The sequence below is a fragment of the Anas platyrhynchos genome, chromosome 2, assembly GCF_047663525.1.
Source record: "Anas platyrhynchos isolate ZD024472 breed Pekin duck chromosome 2, IASCAAS_PekinDuck_T2T, whole genome shotgun sequence".
Classification (NCBI taxonomy): domain Eukaryota; kingdom Metazoa; phylum Chordata; class Aves; order Anseriformes; family Anatidae; genus Anas; species Anas platyrhynchos.
The window spans coordinates 34,565,604-34,584,736 of record NC_092588.1 but is presented as its reverse complement, the minus strand read 5'-3'; the positions used below and the strand labels follow the sequence as shown (position 1 = coordinate 34,584,736).

General features: G+C 36.5%; 1 protein-coding gene across 3 annotated transcripts in view; it reads right to left on the bottom strand.

Annotated features, from left to right (window-relative positions):
• Positions 1–19,133, bottom strand: part of NCOA2 (nuclear receptor coactivator 2) — a 197,874-nt gene that overhangs the window by 63,958 nt on the left and 114,783 nt on the right. For all 3 annotated transcript variants that reach the window (XM_038173626.2, XM_027452331.3, XM_027452332.3), the window contains 2 exons: positions 16,903–17,004; positions 15,824–15,996 (listed from right to left, as the gene is read on the bottom strand). In XM_038173626.2, coding sequence (XP_038029554.1) covers positions 15,824–15,996; positions 16,903–16,985 — 256 coding nt within the window. In that variant the 5' untranslated portion in view covers positions 16,986–17,004. The remainder of the gene's footprint in view (positions 1–15,823; positions 15,997–16,902; positions 17,005–19,133) is intronic.

Sequence of the window (19,133 nt, the reverse complement as noted above, 5' to 3'; positions counted from 1 at the left end):
TTTAGGGAAGTGATTATGCAGTGAGGTTGCTCTTTCATCACACAGCACACATCTGTCCAGAGCAAAGCCGCCATTAGACTCCCAAATACATTTTTCACACAGAAACTATAGTTCAAGTCTTACAGGAAAAACTATGCAACATCTCAGGAAGGTTTTAGGAGGTAAAACAAGGGAGAATTATGCATCTGCACCGAACTAAAATTAGAAAAGCTGCCATATGGCTCTGTGAAGCCAGCAGCACGTTCTTATTCATTAGGAAGCATTCTGCTAACATAAAAACACAAGGCCTTCCTGTGCTCTCCAAATGTGTTTATCTTTTCAACATTAATGCACGATATATCATCAGGCTGCTGAAATCTCCTGCAGTGCATATTAAAAAAGCACAGCTGCACTTTTTCTCAGCACGTTTATTCAGTGCGAGCCATCTAAGAGCAGAGCTTTGCCCAGATCCCCGACACACAGCCCTCTTGTTACAGCAGGGCTCAGCTCCCCTTCGTGTGGACAGGTCCAGCCCATGGGGTTGAGCCTCACGGTTCCTACCGCTGGTGGAAGCAGGCTTACATGGCAAATGACTCTGTGGATTAAGCTGGAAAAGACTGGGAAGCTGTAAGCTCAATTACTCGCTCAGGAGTAATAGCACTTACAGCGCCGTGCCTTGCTCTTTGCAGGATTTGCTGCAGACACCTGCCCTGTGTTCCTGTGGCAAAGAAGCATCACTGGCTGTGAGGAAAGCTTTGTGTTACCTCAAAAACACCGAATACATGACAACATTTCCTGGAGCTTTTTAAGCTTTGAGTGATGTCTGATCTTAGAAAATTTAGAAAGAGCAGCCAGTGCCACAACACCAAAAGTAAATTAATGACTGAAAAAGCACGATGGATTTAGGAACAGAAACAAACTGAACTAATAACACAAAGTCAGTAATTTCCGTTCTGCTAATAATTTTGACCATTCTCTATCATTCTTTTTTGTTCAAATCATCATTTTTTTCACACTGTACAACTTCCATTGGAAGTGCTGTCTGTGAAATAATCCCCCTCAGCTCAGTTAAATTTGGAGGTATTCAGGACATCAAGGACAAAAATCACGAAATTCAACTCACCAAGAACAATATTTAACTACTGGACAGAAAAAAAACAAGTACCTCTGTATGTATTTTTGCTGAATACTTTAACATGTATTTTACAACAATTGCTTTTTTCTTCTTTTCATTATTCTCAATCTGTCTCATTTATTTTCTGCCATCACACTTAGGATCCCTTTTTTTCTCTCATTATTACAAAACTTAATGGACTACTACTTGCAATTTGAACAAAAAGAAAAAAAAAAAAAGGCAAAAAGCTTTTCTGCAATTCCAGGCATTACCTTGGAAGAGTAACTTGGTCCCCTGTCCACCCATGCAGGCAGGTGTCATTTGCTGGGGCAGCAGTGGCAGAGTCCCCCAGCCCTGCAGCTGGCTGCTGTGGTTGGGATGCCACAGTGCCACACTCCCAGCACAGTGCTTGCTCTATTCAGAGCACTGAGCCTGAGTCTCACCCTCTATAAATACATTTAAATACCTTCTCTGAAGATCACTAACTATTTGATTTAACAGCAAACGCTTTGACTTTTTTTAGAGAAATAGCATTATTTGTAGAAATATGCACCTACTATTCCCATATTTATCCACTGTTTAATGCAGCAGCAAGGATTATTAAAAATCTGGGATGACCAGGAAGTCACTGGTTTCAGTTAAGTGCTTCTAGGACTGGGAACTGAAGTAAAACCCAGAATTACAATCCACTTGCTGCTGCTAAAAGCAGAGTTGAAGAATAAATAGTCACAGGCAGGACCCCAAATCCCTAATGATTTGCTCCATCCCCAACACACAATAAAAATACAAAACAACACAGCAAGTAAAACAATTTCCCTGCTGAAATTATTTCTAGTAAGCTTATTTATCAGTAAAGATGCAGGAAGACAAGAGTCATCCTGCTATTTTAGTGAAACCTAAAACAAAGCCTTAAAGTAGCCCTGGATTCAGAAACTACTTCTCACCCAACACCTCATTTTAAACTGTGATGATGTTTCAAACTACCACATGATGAGTGCAAAGTTGTTTTGTTTTTCATAAAGATCTCTTGAATGTGGAATTAAGCTTCCATCACAACCTTTGCCTGAACCTGCTGCAACACTGACCTTTTCCACTAAGTTTACAAAAAAAAAAAAAAGGGGGGGGGGGGGTAAGGGAGGAATGCAACAGGATTCAGCTTTACTCTGCAGAATTTTCAGATGGTTCTTAGCTTATTAAAATATTTGTGTATTTTCAATATATGCTTTTAAATAACATCAAAAGGGTGTGCTTCACTCGCAAACTGACGAATCAAATGTGTATGTGTCTGTATTCCTATGTTTTTAAGCAACATTCTTTCTCTTTTCTCGAAAAAGACCACTAACACTAACCTTCCACCATGTACTGTGTATCCAGAGAAAGAGCATAAATAAATTAATCATCAAAGGTGTTGCCTGCCCAGGAGACTTGCCTATCAAAAGGCCAAAATCCAGGATAGTGCTGAGGATTATAATTTTTACTGGTTTAAAATGCTGTTTTATTTTTTTCCCCCTGCATTTACATTTCCTAGGAACATGAAGTAACTGGTGTAGGCTTGGATCCCTGATTATTTGTGATGCAACTTTTCAATATTTTAGAAATGCCTAGAATACAGCACTTAAACAACTAAAGAGTACTTGTTTTAGTTAAATACAGTGGCCATCAATGCCTTACACAAAAGTACCCTCACTTTAATCACTCACTGATAAATTTCAGAATCATATAAGCACATTCAAATATAAGTAGCTGTAGTTGTATACATAGACAAGCACATATATTCAGGAAACACTTTTGTTTCTTGGTATTTAGCTACTTCAAAACACTCATCTAAACTACTCTCCTGTACATACTAACAAATGCTATGCATCCATCAATGTTGCCTTATAATCTGTTACATTAATATGGATTAATTTCAAAAGAAAAGGCCTAGCCAAATGACCTTTGCGCTGAAATATTGGATACAAATATTTGGCATCACCCAGTTTAACAGAGTACTTATTTTCTTTGGTATATACTGAATTAGGACAGAAAATGTTACTGTACTTTTTGGCATTAAAATTTTTGTAAGGCTAGTTATTTACTTAATGAATAACTTCATCTTGTTTTGATAATTCATCTCTAAAAGCAGTATTAATATGAAATATCTAAATGGTGGGAGCCCAATGTTCTTTAACATTTTGGCTGCACTGATGTTTTGAAAGATAAGAAATATGGCAGGATCTGCAAATTTAGTTCAAAACAGGGCTCCATTGCTGTCTCAGAAACAATGTATTGCTTTCACAAAAGTTAACAGCCCTCCACTTAGTTATTCAAAACATAAAAACCACAGGCAGGATTTTGAAAACAGATATTCAAGGGTTAACACTCTTTAGACTAGAATATGCAGATATAATTGCCAAGCTAATTAAACCTATAGGTTTCCAAAACTTAGGCCAAAATAGCATACTGCTAAGGAATACTAATCTAGCCAGGCTCCATTTCTTGAAGCCTTATTCTTACGTACTCAACCAACTGTTAAAAGGAAACAGATGACTCCCTTTCTTTGAATGCCACATCACCATGATTACAAAATATCTTCTTTATTTTAGGATGCTGATGATAAATCTTTGTGACATACCAGATCATTCACAGTGACATGCAAAGAGCTTTTTGCTTTTATAAATTGCCATAGATGACTGCAAAAGTTTTCAAGAGACCCAATATGGCGCACCGAAAAAAAATGTGAAGGATCTAGGGCTCCCTGTGATCTTTGCAAAGGAAAAAGTTTCCGTAATGAAGTGAAGGCCAAAATGGAGCACAGATAATTGAAGACAGCTAAGGAAGAACAGAAACAAGTTTAATTTAATGTGCCCATGCTAACATAGAGAACAAGGCTCCTACTGCTTCTAATAGTACAGATTATAGGAGATAAATCTTTTATGAAAAAGCTCTAAATCATTAAGGACAAGTAAAGTTTTCTTCCTATAATAGCTCAGTGTTCAGAAATAGACACTTGGGCCCCTTCTCTTGCTTGTCTTACCCATCATCACAGGCCCAAGCCAAATGTTTAAGTGAATTTAGACAGCAGTGTTCCTATAAATGCAAGGAAAGTATAAAGAAAAACAAAAGCTTCCTAAAAGAGCTTATTTTCTTCTGCATGATAGTTACTTAAACAAAATTTAAAATCCAAATCTGTTACGAAACTGTGTGTAAGATTCATTTCATATATTTCAACATAGACTACATCGCTTCAAGTGTGTCAGTGGCATGGTTATGGCCAGGATAGCGTTAATTTTCTTCAGAGAGGATCGTATGATGCTGTAGTTTGGATTTTTTATGAGACTAGAGGTGATAACACACTGATGTTTTTGTTGCTGCAGAGCAGTGCTTACACAGAGCCAAGGACTTTTCCACTTCTCGTGCTGCCCTGCTAGTGAGGAGGCTAGGGGTGCACCAGGGGCTGGGAGGGGACAGAACCAGGACAGGTGATGCCAGTGGCCAAAGGGATGTCCCACACCATGTGGCATCATGCTTGCTCAGCAATAAAAGCTAGGGTAAAGAAAGAGGAAGCAGGGGGACTTTCAGAGTGATCGTGTTTGTCTTCCCGAGAAACCATTACACATGATGAGCCCTGGTCTCCTGGGAGTGTCTGAACACAGTATCATGTAAGATATTCTCTAAAATGATTTTTTTTTTTTCCATCATCCTAGAAAAGTTTGGCTTATCTTGTTGCTAAGATTTACATCCAGACAAAGTCACTTTTAATCTCAATGAATGTTCAATTTACATTAATTTGTTCTGTCAGATTTTAAAATGCCTGCTAATAGAACTGATAGTTACAAATGGGTTCCCTTCAATAGACGGAACCATTCTTACAACATAATTAATTAGACGTTATCATTTCTTGCTCTCTATTTCACAGTCATGAAGGATCTGCACCCAGTCTTAACTGGCACTATAATCCAGTATATTAATTCATAAACAGAAAAATAATTAAAACCAAGTAGTATTGCTTTCTCAATTTTCTTAGTGAGCTTTGTCAACTCTCCTCTGAGAATAAATGTTGACCTACCTTAAAAGCAAATGGTTCCCTTAGCCATGGATAACCAGGAGCTCAGGGAAAAGGATGCTCCATGTCATGGATATGGATGCTACTTCACCAGGCTGGGAGGGAGGTGCCTCCATTTGGTGACAGCATGCTGAACAAAACGTGGCATCAGACTGGAAATGTTGAACCGTAAGGTCTGACTCCAGTCACAACCCTCCTTTATACCAAGACTGGTAATGCTGGTCTACAGCAAAGCCCATGTATCAATCAGATCAGATGTCATAATCCTGAAACTTTTCCTCAAGTCGGCAATTCATTTACTGTCATGCAAAAGGAAACTCAGGTAGCCACTCCTCACTTCACCCATGTAAGCTCTAACAGGTGAGCCTTTTTAAATTTATTACTTCCACAGGACACTGGGTCTGCCTCAGCTTAAACATTTAAGGATGATGTTTTTTGATCTGTAAATCTAAAGTCTAAACCCTTTTTTAGACCTGAGCTAAAGACCTTATAAAAAACAACGACGACAACACAAATCTTCGGTTTTAAGCTCTTAAGATAAAGGATATATGCCCCTTGTCTGAGCTTCAAAGAAAGAAAAAATGACAATGCCCCTGACCATTACAGAACTCAGGTAAAGTTTTCTTACACTGCAACTCACAATTAACCTGAGAAAGCCAATATACTCCCTCAGTTATAATTAATAAAGGTTTTATGGACTGACTCCTCAACCCGTATCACTGATACACAGCAAGCAAGAAAAAAGCTTACTGGGCATCTTTACAGTTTAGATTGCCAACTGCAAACACATAATTATATTTTGAACATTAAGAATAACAGCCCAACAAGCTGTTTTATAAATGTCCAGTTAAAATCAGCATCTCTAGCAGTTAGACAGATGGTGACCACTTAGAAGCTTAATAGCAATTACAGTAATCCTTGATATTGATCACTGTAACACTCAACAATTTGTTAGTAAATTTTGTCACATTTCTTAAACTATTTATATTTCTTACTGCAGCACTAAGAGAAAAAACAACAACAACAAAACAAAAACAAACAAACAAAAACAGTGTCAGAGAGACAAAAGTGAAAGGAATAAAGCCATCATAGGTATGGTAATGCTGGACCCCAAATTAAAACTGCAGTGAAGGCATGAATCAGTGTAACCAGGGAAGAAATTAAAAATAAAATGCAGAATTATTAAAGATGAGAGTAAACAAAGCAACAAAAGCTGAAAAATAAAACCCTTTAAGAGCAAAAGGGAGAAACAAGGACAGATGAAGAAAATCCATTCTACAAAAATACTGATTTTGACAGCTAGTCACTGAGAGCATTGCATTCAGGAAAGTCATGTAAGATACATATTAAAAAAAGTGACTAAAGATAGAAAAATAACATTCAAATATTTCCTCCAAGCTGAGGAGGTAAAAGATTTTGTAGAAGTGAAGGAAGACAGGAAAAATATTGTGTTATTGGCACAAAACAGCTTTATATTTTTCCGTGCAACACCAAAACAAACAAAACAAGAGAAATCTAAATGAGGGTCCCTCTGAGTTTTCCAATCTATAATTAGAATTTACAACCTTGACATCTCTTCCTCCTCTTTTTACATTTCCAAGTGAATCAATTGTTATATTTAAGCACACTTCCTCTTCCATGTTGAACGTAGGCCCAGACCTCATCTGACATAAAATAACCCATCTCTGGAAGATGTCTCTCTCAGAAGGATCATGGGAACTGCAGGTTGTTCCAAGTCTTTCTAGGAAATTGTGCCTCAGAAGAAAAAATAACCAGTAAAAGCATAGTTCTCTTCATACTCACACAACTTCAGATGACAAGGGACCACTATACCTGCCTAGCCAAATCTCCCTAATGCAACCCAAAATGTTTCACCATGCGATTATTGCATCATGCCAAGAACTTCCCTGTGTTACAGTATGTATTTCAAAAGATATGCAAATCTGATTGGGAGGACTGATGAAACTCACCAAATTGTCCATTATGTTGCTTCAAATTTCAAATAACTTTTTACTCAGAATCTGTGCCTCTTGTATGAGTTGACTTTGGCCACAGATTCCAGCTATTAGGCAGTATACTGCCTCTTGCCTGTTAAAGAGTCCTCTGTGGCAGGCAGAGTGCATAGCTCCATTTTGCCTTGTGTCAGTACCAAGGCAAGGTTTGTAGGGAAATGCCTTTCTGCTTCAAGATGAATGGAGCCTAAATCAACAGAGGTACCATACTGTTGTTTGTTCTAAAGGGACACGTGGATACTGTTTCAGATAATACAGCAATATCTGTAACATATCCAGTTTTAGAGTATCTGCAATTATTTCTACTCTGAAATTTTTCAACTTCAGCAGAACTTAAATTCATTTCTGTACTCTCCTTTCTCCACCTCCTTATATTTGCTCTCAACTTACCAGAGTTGTCAAGAGCGGATTGCTTTCAAAGGAAAGAGAGAGAGCGTGTGTGTGCAAGTGTGTAGTGCACACACTAGAGCACCCATTGCCTTGTAAAATACATACAGATGTGCCAACACACTTTAATGATAAAAGGAAACAGAAGGCATGTGTGTCTTGGCTCTCTAACCATCTATCTAAGGACATTCACTAGGAGCTCAATGGTGTATATCACAGAACAAGTAAATGATCATTTGCCATGTCATCTTTCAAATTTCAGTCTTTCTATATTTTTCCCCCATTGCACACTGTGGGTTTTCATAAAAGAAACCGAAACCTGAAGTGTTAGCTGTTTTTCATATCTTCAGTCATTTCATTTGCATGGACCCTTATTTCTAACTAACCGTGCAGTTGTCCACATACAGAATCTTTGCAGCAATATGAAAAGGCATGACTTAGAACAGATGCAATTATCTTGGTTCCAGTTTGAACACAGAGCCTTTGATCAATATGTCTTTAATGTGCTGCAAATCCACAGGATTCAAACTCTGTATGAAAGTCATTGCACCCTATTGTGAGTAAATATTATATTATCACTTTTCAGTCTGCATTCCTTAAAAATAAAAGATAAAAGCTGTGTAACAAAAGCTAGGTTCTTTATAATAGACGATTTTATTTTGACTGAAGTATCATCCCTACTCTCAGTAAATTAATTTGCTATTCCTTAAATTAAGCTCCACAGAGAAAAATCAATGTAACATGAAGCCTCCTCCTTCATTTACTTGCTTTACATGTTGCTGAGATTAGAACCTTACACACACTAATCTAAAGCATGCAGCAAACCCTGGTGGCCTAGAGTCAGTACCTGTTACACTGCATATTGCAGCAATAACAGAGACTACAAACACTAAAATCTTAATCAGCAGCTCCTAATTCTTCTTTACCACCTAAAATTAGAGTTTCTTATTGACCAGGCAGCTTTGAAGATGATGCAGCTGGTGGGCAACTGTAGGCTCAAAAACTTAGTTCAAATACGGAGTTCTGGATACGAGTCTAAATTTCTGTATTCTTTCCCAAATTTAAAATGCTAAAATACATTTATGTTGTGTATTCAGTTCACAAGAGATTGCAAGAAAAACTGTAAAATGGAAAACCGTAAATGGAAAATTGTAAAGTTTTGAACTTTAAACTGCTCATTGACTATTTACATGTAAAATAACAAAACCAAAACTTTAATGAAAATACTCCTGTGAGAAACAAAGAGGGAACACTTCAGCCATATCTCCCAAAGCATGTGAAATATAGCAGAACCACAAATCCCCAATAGCAGTACACAACATTGGTACTGTAGACCTGCAACCATCTCTGCAGATACAGAATATAAAATTAACAATGCTTCACTAGTTTTGAATGATTTTCTACCTTGGTCAGTTAAAAGTTATGAAAGAAAGCAAAATAAAGATAAAAGAAAAGCCACATTCAAGTAGGATGCAAAACAAACAAGTTTTCCTGTAACACCTGCCAATGATTAATATTCCTACTTGAAAAGAGACCTGTTAGGATTGATAACGCAGTTCCTCTTCAACTTTGAGTCACACTCCTCCACAGCTCAGTCAAAGCTGAGATTTCCGGTCTAAAACTTCCAGAAAATTATCCGTAGAACCAAAGCCATCCATCACCAATGAAGTTGAAGTCTACGGTAAGGACAGTTTGTTAAGCGAAAGACATTGCTGACACCCTGCAATGCCCAGCACTTTAAAGACAGCTGTAGACAGACCATGGCTCAGTCATTGCAGGTTCTTGGTCTGTTAGCAGGCTTGCACCTGTGCTGGAGGGGGTCCCATCAAGGTCCTGTGGGGAAAAAGCTCCTCACCTCCCTCAGCAGACCAGCCAAATCAAAAATACTGCTCAAACTCACCACACAACTGCATAAATGCTAATGCCAAGGTAATGGAGGGAATAGGAACTTGTGGCAAAGATAAGGGCTGACGCAGGTGGAAAATGCACTTCCAACAGCCACCTTGTTTCCTGTGGACTGGTCTCCAGCCAGCACATCAGCATCCTTAGGACCACTCTATTATTGCTCTTAGTAAAATAAATAAACAGATAAATAAATAAATAAAAATTGACCTAAATCTCCTAATCAGATAACAAGTAAACAGTCTCATTAACTTGGGGGAACAAGGCTATATTTATTCTAAATCAGCAGATACAACTTTAGTCATGACTAAGGGAGCAAAACCCAACAACAAACGACACTAAAATCCCGTTACATGTGTAGGTATCACACAACTTCACTATTTTTATTAAGGGCGGTGATTATTTTTCCTGAAGCAATAGTTTGGGCCCACTGTCAACAAGCTATATCTCACAAAGGTGTTTTCAGCTACTCTAACGTAAGTCATACTAGGGAAATTACAACACCACTTCCACAGAAAACTATCAGTTACAATGTCACAACTTGTGTGTAGATAAGCCCTATATCAACTAGTCTGCATGACATGCAACTCTGTTAAAATAAGCAAACCCCAGGAAATTTCACACTTGGTGAATCTGCTGTCTAATGACTACTTTTCATCAGAGACAGAAAAGAAACTGACTTTCTATATTACCTAAAGATCTGCATTACCTAAATTCTTCACTGAATCAGCAGTTCTCTGGAGGCGTGCAAGTATTAAAGTCAACATAACTGGATATTTAGCCAAAACACTTTACAATCTACAGAGGAAGATCAAAGCCATTTTTAGTGCATCAGTTTCAGCCGTAGGAAGCACAGACAGCAAAACAAATTCTGTACTAGATTTTTTTGTAAATGTTCTGCATAAATTGCTCAACTTCAACAGTACAAATTCATCTGACACTTAACACAGATTAAAACCCTATCAAGCTGGAAATAGAGCATATGTAAATAATAATAGCTATACAGAACTCCTTCAAAAAAAGATTCAAAAAGTACAAATGTATATGATGGCATCGGTTTTAAATCTCCTGACATCTCAAATGCAATTAACTTACAATAATTTAGAATTACAGTAAAATTGACCAGCTGAAATATTTGAACAAACAAATAACAGCAAACAAAACCCTCTATATACTGTCTGTATATACTCTCATAATGGCCTGCTGATATGGTAAGATATTTATGCACATAACTTTAAACATACAAGCAGTTCCACTGACTTTACAAGGATTACTCATGTGCTTAAAGTTAGGCATTTGCTTAAATACATTGTGAAATATGAATCTAAATTCAGATCTGATAAATTCAAAGTAGCAGCAGCCAAAGTAACACCTCATTACACCTTTAAGATCATGCTGTTTTCCTTTAGCAAGAAATTTTACTTGCATACTGGTGCTGGAGGCAACGAGAGAATATCTGCTGGAGTGAACCTGTGATTACAAAGTAGTACAGCCATAGGGAAGTTAAAACTGTTTTTGCTATCAAATGTGAAACCAGAAAAAGAAGATATGTGATTAACAACAAGCCCTTTTTTTTTTATATATACCATACAGATCCCATAGCTCTTGCATGTCTCTTTTCATTAACTACTATTCCTTCTCCCAGTGTTGTTCAGCTTTCACATAGTGATTCATTTGGTCCAAGGTCTGTCTTGTAAGGCTATTCTGAAAACAAGATTTGACAACTCAAAAGTACACATTAACAGCTAGACTGATAACCAGAACCCTGATGCCCCTTCACTGTACTACTGAAATTCTGATACACAGAACACAAAACCTCTTCAGAAAATAGGGAAACATGAAAGCTGGGCTATGCGAGGAAATGGAGTTGACATATCAAATTACATTGGGGGATACTTCAGTACAGTAGGTTATATCCCACTGCACATGAATCTAAAAAACACAAGTGGATGTCATCCTAAAAAAAAAAAAGGCTGCTGAAGACAGAAAGGCATGAAGAGTAGAGGGAGAAAAATAAGAGATGCAGACCTGGAATTTAATAAAAGCTACAAAGGGGAATTGAGAAAAAAAAACACAAAGCAAAACAAAACATACGTTGTACTCGATGTCAGGACACATTCTCCAGCAATCCCACCGAAGGGGGCAGAGAAGACTACTTAGCTAGAGAAACCACTGAAGAAGCTTGAGGTGGTCTTCAGTATCCTCTGGTACCTAGTGCACTTCAGATACCCAGAGGAGAGGGTAAAAGCACAACTAGACAATGAAGACAAGAAGGTTTCAAAGACTGAAAACCAGGAGATGCTCAAGCAGTGAAATGACTCTACTTGGAAATGTGAGCTATTTACCTCCTGAGAGGGAGGTTAGCATGATGGACAAAATAGAGCTTTAAACTAAGAACAAAGATTTAATTTTGATAGCCTGTTCAATAGGGAAAGAATAGCTAGAGGAGGATGTAGCAACCAAAAACAAAAATGAGAAGGAAAAATGAGAGGAGTCAGAGGATACAATTCAAGGAAAAGGCCTGCTATAGGTATGAAATTTAATAAGATTGATGTGAAACAGTTCAACTGATTATAAACTAATGAAAGCTAATTATAGCTTCTAGGCTGTCTGGCATATAAAGGAACATTTATCCCCAGTGGTCTTTACTCTTCCCTAAAAAAAGCTTCTTAAATTAAGTATGTGCAAATATGAACTTAATGTGCTTGTACACATATATGTACACTATGAACATATATGCAACACATATGACTACTATTCTTTCAAAGTAATGTAGCATAGACTGCATATAGCAGGAGAAATTACACTTTCATTATCATATAACACAACTATAATACCTTTGCATATCAATTTTATGCTATAAAAGACAAAATGATATATTTTTTTTTCCAAGCAAAAGCCTCAAATCTCTAGTAGAAACATCTACCTAAGATTTACATTAATACAGCTTCTGTTTTATCCTTATACTAGAAGTATAAGGATAAACAAGTTTTAATCTGCACTGGACAAACACAAATGTCTATGAGATCACTGTAAGATAATATAGAAAGAGTCCCCTGAAGGAAATTAAGCTTTCTAAAGAGACTTCATTCTCCCAAGTACTGGAAACATTTCAAAACCCAGACTAAAAACTGCATTCAATGGTTATATCTCCCAAATATCTTTAATTCATCTAATGAATTCAGTTACAAACACGTATTCTTAACTTGCTTCCAAATTGTAATAAAATGAATTTCTAACATACCACAACTAAAGAATCTTTGAGTCTATACTGTGAGAAATGATATAATGATAACAGATGAAGTATTGCAAACATATATTTGCATATATCAGGATAATAATGTATTAAATTATATAGTATAACTGTGGAAAAAAAAATAATCTATTACTTTTTTTTTTTCAGTTACCAGCCCAGCAAGCTTGACATAGGAAATGAATATCAGTCTGTACTCTTTCCTTCCTCATTTTCATTCCCAGAACTTAGAATAAAGTCTCCTTGTCAAATCTCAGTTGCAGCTATAAAACTTGTTGCTTTCAGTGGCTTTACAAGGTATTTATAAATGACTGTGCTTTGTAAGTAATCAGACCTTAACGTATTATTCTATTCATAGACAGAGAAGAAAATTTGTGTTGAAGAATTTTTAGTATTTATTTTAAAAAAATCCAAACTCTTTACTAAAACTTCAGTAAAATATGTTTTCACAAATCTAATCAGTCTTTGAACAAATGCACAATAGACCCGCTGTGCAAAAACTGAGCCACCTTTATTTGTCCAGATTAGTGTAGAACCTCCTCACTCAGAACCTCCAGTTCCTGAGTTTCCTGCTACAGGTATTCGGTGTGACCCCAAAAGCAATAAAATTAAAAACAAAATCAACAAAATAACTGTAAGAAAATATGATTTTTAACCTGAGTCTCATGGCACTTTGTATAAGTATAGTATTATATTTATTATTTTGTTTTAGAAATAGGTACTATTAAGATAATGGGAGTGTTTCACCATTGTAAAGGTACAGCATGCAGAAGATGTCATCAAACTGATTTGAAACAACATAAAACATGTATTTATATTCCTAATTTAAATACATTAAGAGCAGGATTTCAAATGTGAGGTGATAAAACCTCTGCAAAATATGAGACAGTAATAGTAACATTTTCATTATCTCTTCGATATGTTTTCCTTGATTAGGTCAGGCACAAGAGAAGTATAGGTACACTCTATTGTTAATGCCATTTGAATGTTTATTATATGTGAGTCATATTTGTTAACAAAATGTGTTAACAAGAACCTGTTTGAGAACAACGTTGCAGTTCTGAATATGCTGTCATTTGAATTTTTATTAAAAGGAAAATCACCTTACATTTGCTGTAACAGCAAACAGATGTAACTTCTATATAGAAATTGGCATCAAACTATCAATTAATTTAAGGGATTAACTTGAAGCTTCACAATCTTTGTTTGTAGACTCTAAGATGCTGTTATAATGACCACCTTGAAAGTCTGAATATTTTGCAACGCTCCTTAGAGAGGATTAAAGTCCAGTCTGTACCAGCTATAACTTATATGTAAAGATCCAAAGACTTAGTCTAATTGTTCTCAGCTGAAGAACCTTGTATAACAGATCAACATCATAAATAGTAATTTAATATCTTTATTGCTCAAGGGTTGCAAACTACTTCTACTTGCTGAAATAAACTGCATTCATAGCTTTTTTAGCTTACCTTTTGAATTTTACTTTCAATTGTTTTTGCAGTAAAATTTTATGAGTTTAGAAAATGAAGCACACATTCAGCTTTGGTAAAATTCTAGCATTATTGTTAGCCCATGATGACTTCAATAATGTAAATGTAAGCTGGTCTGATGAGTGTAAACATTTTATAACAATATGAAAACTGCTCTTAAGGTACTTGTTGAACAACAAAACCCCGCCTTTACCAGAGCTAGCATGAGTTAGAGCCAAATTTTCACACTAGATTTTCTAGAGCTTTTTAGAGAATTATCAAGGGGTCTAACAGATTTCTCTCTGTGCACTCACTTCCCAAGAAAACACAGTTTTGTTGTCATTAGGAAAAGCTCCTTCCTTATGCCATATCCATAAAGATAAGGGGAATGTGTCTCCTGATGACAGAAATAAATCCAAAATTGAAAGTGAGAAAAGGAAGAGCGAAAAAGATAAGGGAAAATCTAAATCCCAATTCAGAAAGGTGCAAAGTTGATGGACACTGTGCCAGCGTAAGAAGTATACTTTTATCATGAAGCATGGCAACTTGACCATCATTATCAGTTAAAAAATTATGGAAACATAATAGCATTAAGAAGAAAACTAAGTCCTAGAAACATCCCTAATGATTAACCAAAACCAGACACTTTGGAGACATTTGAAATAATTTGACACTTTGCACTTTCCATTTAGTTTTGAACAGTCTGGAACTACTCTACTTATCTATTTGTTTTAAAAATGTCTAAAGTATGCAATACATAAGCTCTAGTTTTATAAATTCACTTATACAATAAGGAAAAAGTAGCATTACTTTGAAAAATAAAGGAATTACTCTAAACACAGTTTATAAAGAAATTCTGTTCTTCTTCTAAATGAAAACTAATACATACACACTTTAAGAATTTGAATCTGCCCCAGACACCTTCAGTGCTACTCAGGCCTGTCCAGATAGATCCATAACATCAAAAAAAAAAAAAAAAGCCTTCTAAAATTTTTAAGTTCTTAAAAGATTTTTGCTTTAAATAAGAAATATATCAAAAGAAAAAAAAATGTAATCTTCTAGACAAAGAACAGGAAGAAAACTGTCACGTTCTCTGGTTTACATTTATAACAGGACCCTATCTGGAGATTAGAATAGCTCCAAATCTATTGTAGTTCAGGATGTGATGTCAGAATTTAGGGGACACAGACCATTTAGGCCACAATATCTATTCATATGAACAAAAGAAAGCAAGAGGGGGAATGAAGAATACTTTCATACCCCATGCTCTCCTGGATTATTCATGTTTTATGTGGAGTCATCATCATCCATGGAAGAGTATATAAGTACTCTTTTTTCTTTTTTTTTTTCTCCCAGAACCATCCTGCTAGTTTAACTTTTGTAAAGGTGCAACTGATTACAATTCTGTTAGATGCACACATCAGACTGATCGACTTTCCCTCACTCTAGGCAATTTCTGAATTTTTTTGAAGGTTATTTTAAAAATGCTGAACATGACAATTAACACACTCCATACACATTGCATTACAACATTTTTCACTATTGATTAAAAAAAAAAACAAACTGGAAATTTGCTAAAGAAAAGTTGAAGAGATTATTTGGGTTTGCCAAAGTAATAATAAACCTTCAAAATATTCAAAGTCAATTAATTAGCCTTCTTACCTTGTTCTTTTATCTGACGAATTTGCTTCACAGTTTCTTTCAAGATTGCACATTTGTCAGGTTTAAAGTTAAAGTTGTCAATATCATTAAAATTTGCAAAAATCAGCTCTGCAAGTTCCTCTATGTATTTATTCTCTTGCTCACGATTGCGTTTCTCAGTGCTTCGTTTAGGGCTGAAAGAGGAGTTTAAAAAATGTTGTATTTAATGCCAGTTTGTTTGCCATCTGGTCAAAGATGCTTAAATGCTTTGATGTTTAAATGCTTTGAGAGAACTGCCCTCTCTCACTACAATGATATACTACAAATTTCTCAAGCAGAAAGGTTTCTTCTTGAACAAGAAAAGTGTCATTAAAAGAAAAAAAAAAAAAGACATTATTTTTTCCAGTAGTCATGTTTTGTTTCAAAGGAGATTTGGGATATGAAGTTCAAAACAGAGGATTAACTGGGGTGGTGGTGACATCTGAACATTTACAAGTCTGCTTCCTCATGTTGTGAATCCAAGGACTATCAAGTAGTGTACAAGGAAATAAAACAGCTTAGAAAGCTAAACCAAACAATCCACACTCCTCGTGCCGCCTTCTGAAATTGTGCAAGACGGTCATAAGAAAAAAATGCTGAATCAGCTGTTGCAGTTTAAGAATTATTTCAGTATTGGTCATGCAAATGTTATAAAACAGTAAAATATTTTTCAATTCTTTGATAATAATGTACAAGAGAGGTGGTAAAACAAACAAACAAACAAAACAACTTGTAGATTGCCAGTAGGAGTGTCTGAAGACTCTTTGTAGTGATTGGCCAAAGAAGATTTTTACACAGCTCTCATTCTGTCACCCAAATTTTGTATTTTGCACTACAGAGGATTAAAACAAACAAACAAACAAACAAACACCAAACAAATAAATAAATCTCAATCCCTGCTCTCTATCCACAACAACACAGAATTACAAAATCAGCTAAGTACTGACTTCTAGCTAGAATGTCAAGTTTGTCATTTTCTAAGATTCATGAAAAACACATGAACATTTAACATATTTTCCAAGTCTTTGTCTTTTGACATCCTTAGACTTAAGTGGTCTAACCTGGGTCCAAGCTGATCAGGATCCTTGCGCTTTCTTGACTCTGCCCTGGATGGGTCAGAGGTATTTTCTCCCATTCCACTCATCTTGAAGACATATCAGCAACTGAAAGGAAGAAAGAGCAGGGAAAGGGTTATGGTGGAAAAGTTATGAATTCTTCTGTTTGTATTTCTAAGCTTCTTGTTCCATACTCAACTCAGTTTTTACTGTGCAAATCCATCATTAGAAATAGAGATTGTTTGAAAGGCAAAAAAAATAAAAATACCATGTTTATGACCCCCACAAAATGCTACACAAAACTGCTCCAGAACAAAATCTGTGATGGGCAAGCCAAGCATTCTCATCTCTTTCATTGTTACCAGTTATGCAAGAACAGATAAGTACATTTTGTGCCTGGGTTGCTGAATTTTCATGGCAATCTTGCAAGGTTGAATGCGGAAAGACAAAGGAAAATCCATAATGCCACACAACAAGAAAAACACAACTGAACTGAAATATGTGAGATGAAAAGTATCCCAGCTACACAAAAAGGTAGCACATACAGCTTTACTTTAAAATCAAAACATTATGTTTGCACAAGTGCATGCACAACATAGTAGAAACAGAACATCTGTCAACACTAGAGATCACTGAGGAGCTGATAAATATTTTGTATATTTAATCTACCTCATAAGGAAAATAACTTGTCAAGCTATCACGTGTTAAAACAAAACAGGCTTATTACAATTTGTATGATAAACAGGCCAGGGAAATCCTGCCCTGCTTCTGGCCCCTATTGTCCTGTACACCTTATGAACACACATGGAAGTCATCTTACACACTCCTCAATAAATAGCAATATTCCAGAGACAGAAAACACTATAAAAAGGGCATGGGGAGGTGATCAAAAAGACCATGTAATGCAGGACAGTCCTCACTCACCATCTGTTCTGTTGCTGCCAGCTTTGTCAGTAAGATGGCAGTGAGACACTTCCAGACATTTCAGATTGCTCCTGCACTGTTTGGGATGAGCAGAAAAATCAACAGAAGGGCCATAATAGAGGAGGCGAGCACCTCCAGGAGGTGATTCAAACCTTGTCAAATTGAGTGCTGGAGGCTAGTGCCACTTCATACTGGCATGAACTGGAAAACTTGGTCAGGTATCAAAACCGTGGGTCTACCACCTCCTCTAAGCCCCACGTTTTTGCCAACTCCCTTCCCTTTGCTGACCCCATCAGCCACACACGAAACTTACTGAGGGAGCTCGTGTGGGTTAAAACTGCAGTCTCCTCCTTTTCATTTTATCTTTTTAAAATCTAGCAACCAGACTGTGTTGGTAATAAATGTGTTGGCTCATACTATAAATCTTAGTTTTCCCAATGAGCTGGCTGACTGAATATACTCGTGCAAACAGTCTGGAGACTGAGATCCAGGCAGTTCTGCAGAGACGCTGGGAAAGGCCACTTGCTTAAACTTGAGCAAGCAAATGAAAACACAGAGCCTTCTCAGATTCACCACTGAACATCATCTAAACACTTCTTCTGAGTTAAAAAAAAATAAATCCTTTATTTGTAGTGGAAAAATACAAAAAACACACAAGATGACAGTGAGAAGAAAGCAGAGCAATTTTCCTTTGTCTAGGTATATGAACTGTATAGCTCCCAATCTTAAACAAGCTCAATCTTATACGTGGATGGTACCAGATTCTGTTTGAAAAAAAGTATTTGGATTTAGATTGTCTCTACAATGTCTACACATGCATAAGTATACATCCATGTATGAGTATACTATCAACCTGTTGACCACAATCTATCACCTTGCACTGCCTGGGGGACTCCCAGGGACTGTACTCAGGGCATTCCCAATGCCACACCAAGGCTGACCTTGCTGCAGTGTGAAACATCTGCTGCAGCCTCCAATGTGTCCTGTGGCATACTGCCTGTTCCCTGACAACGACATGTCTTAACTGATGGTAGACATCATCCTACTTATGTAAATATAAAAGTAGACATACACATTTGTCTAAATGGCTAAAAGCTAAGCACTTTCTTGAAAATGTGCAGTTTCACAAGTATGCAACAGTAGAGAGTCAAGGAAGAGGAAATACACTCTTAAGAAAATTGTGACAACGATTACAGAGAAGTTATGAGGAGACCGCAGTCCCACATGTCTGGCAGTGGAGAGCTGGGGAGCTTCAGGCTATGCTTCAAAGACTAAATTGTTCACTGACCGGTAAAAAAAAATATAAAAATCAT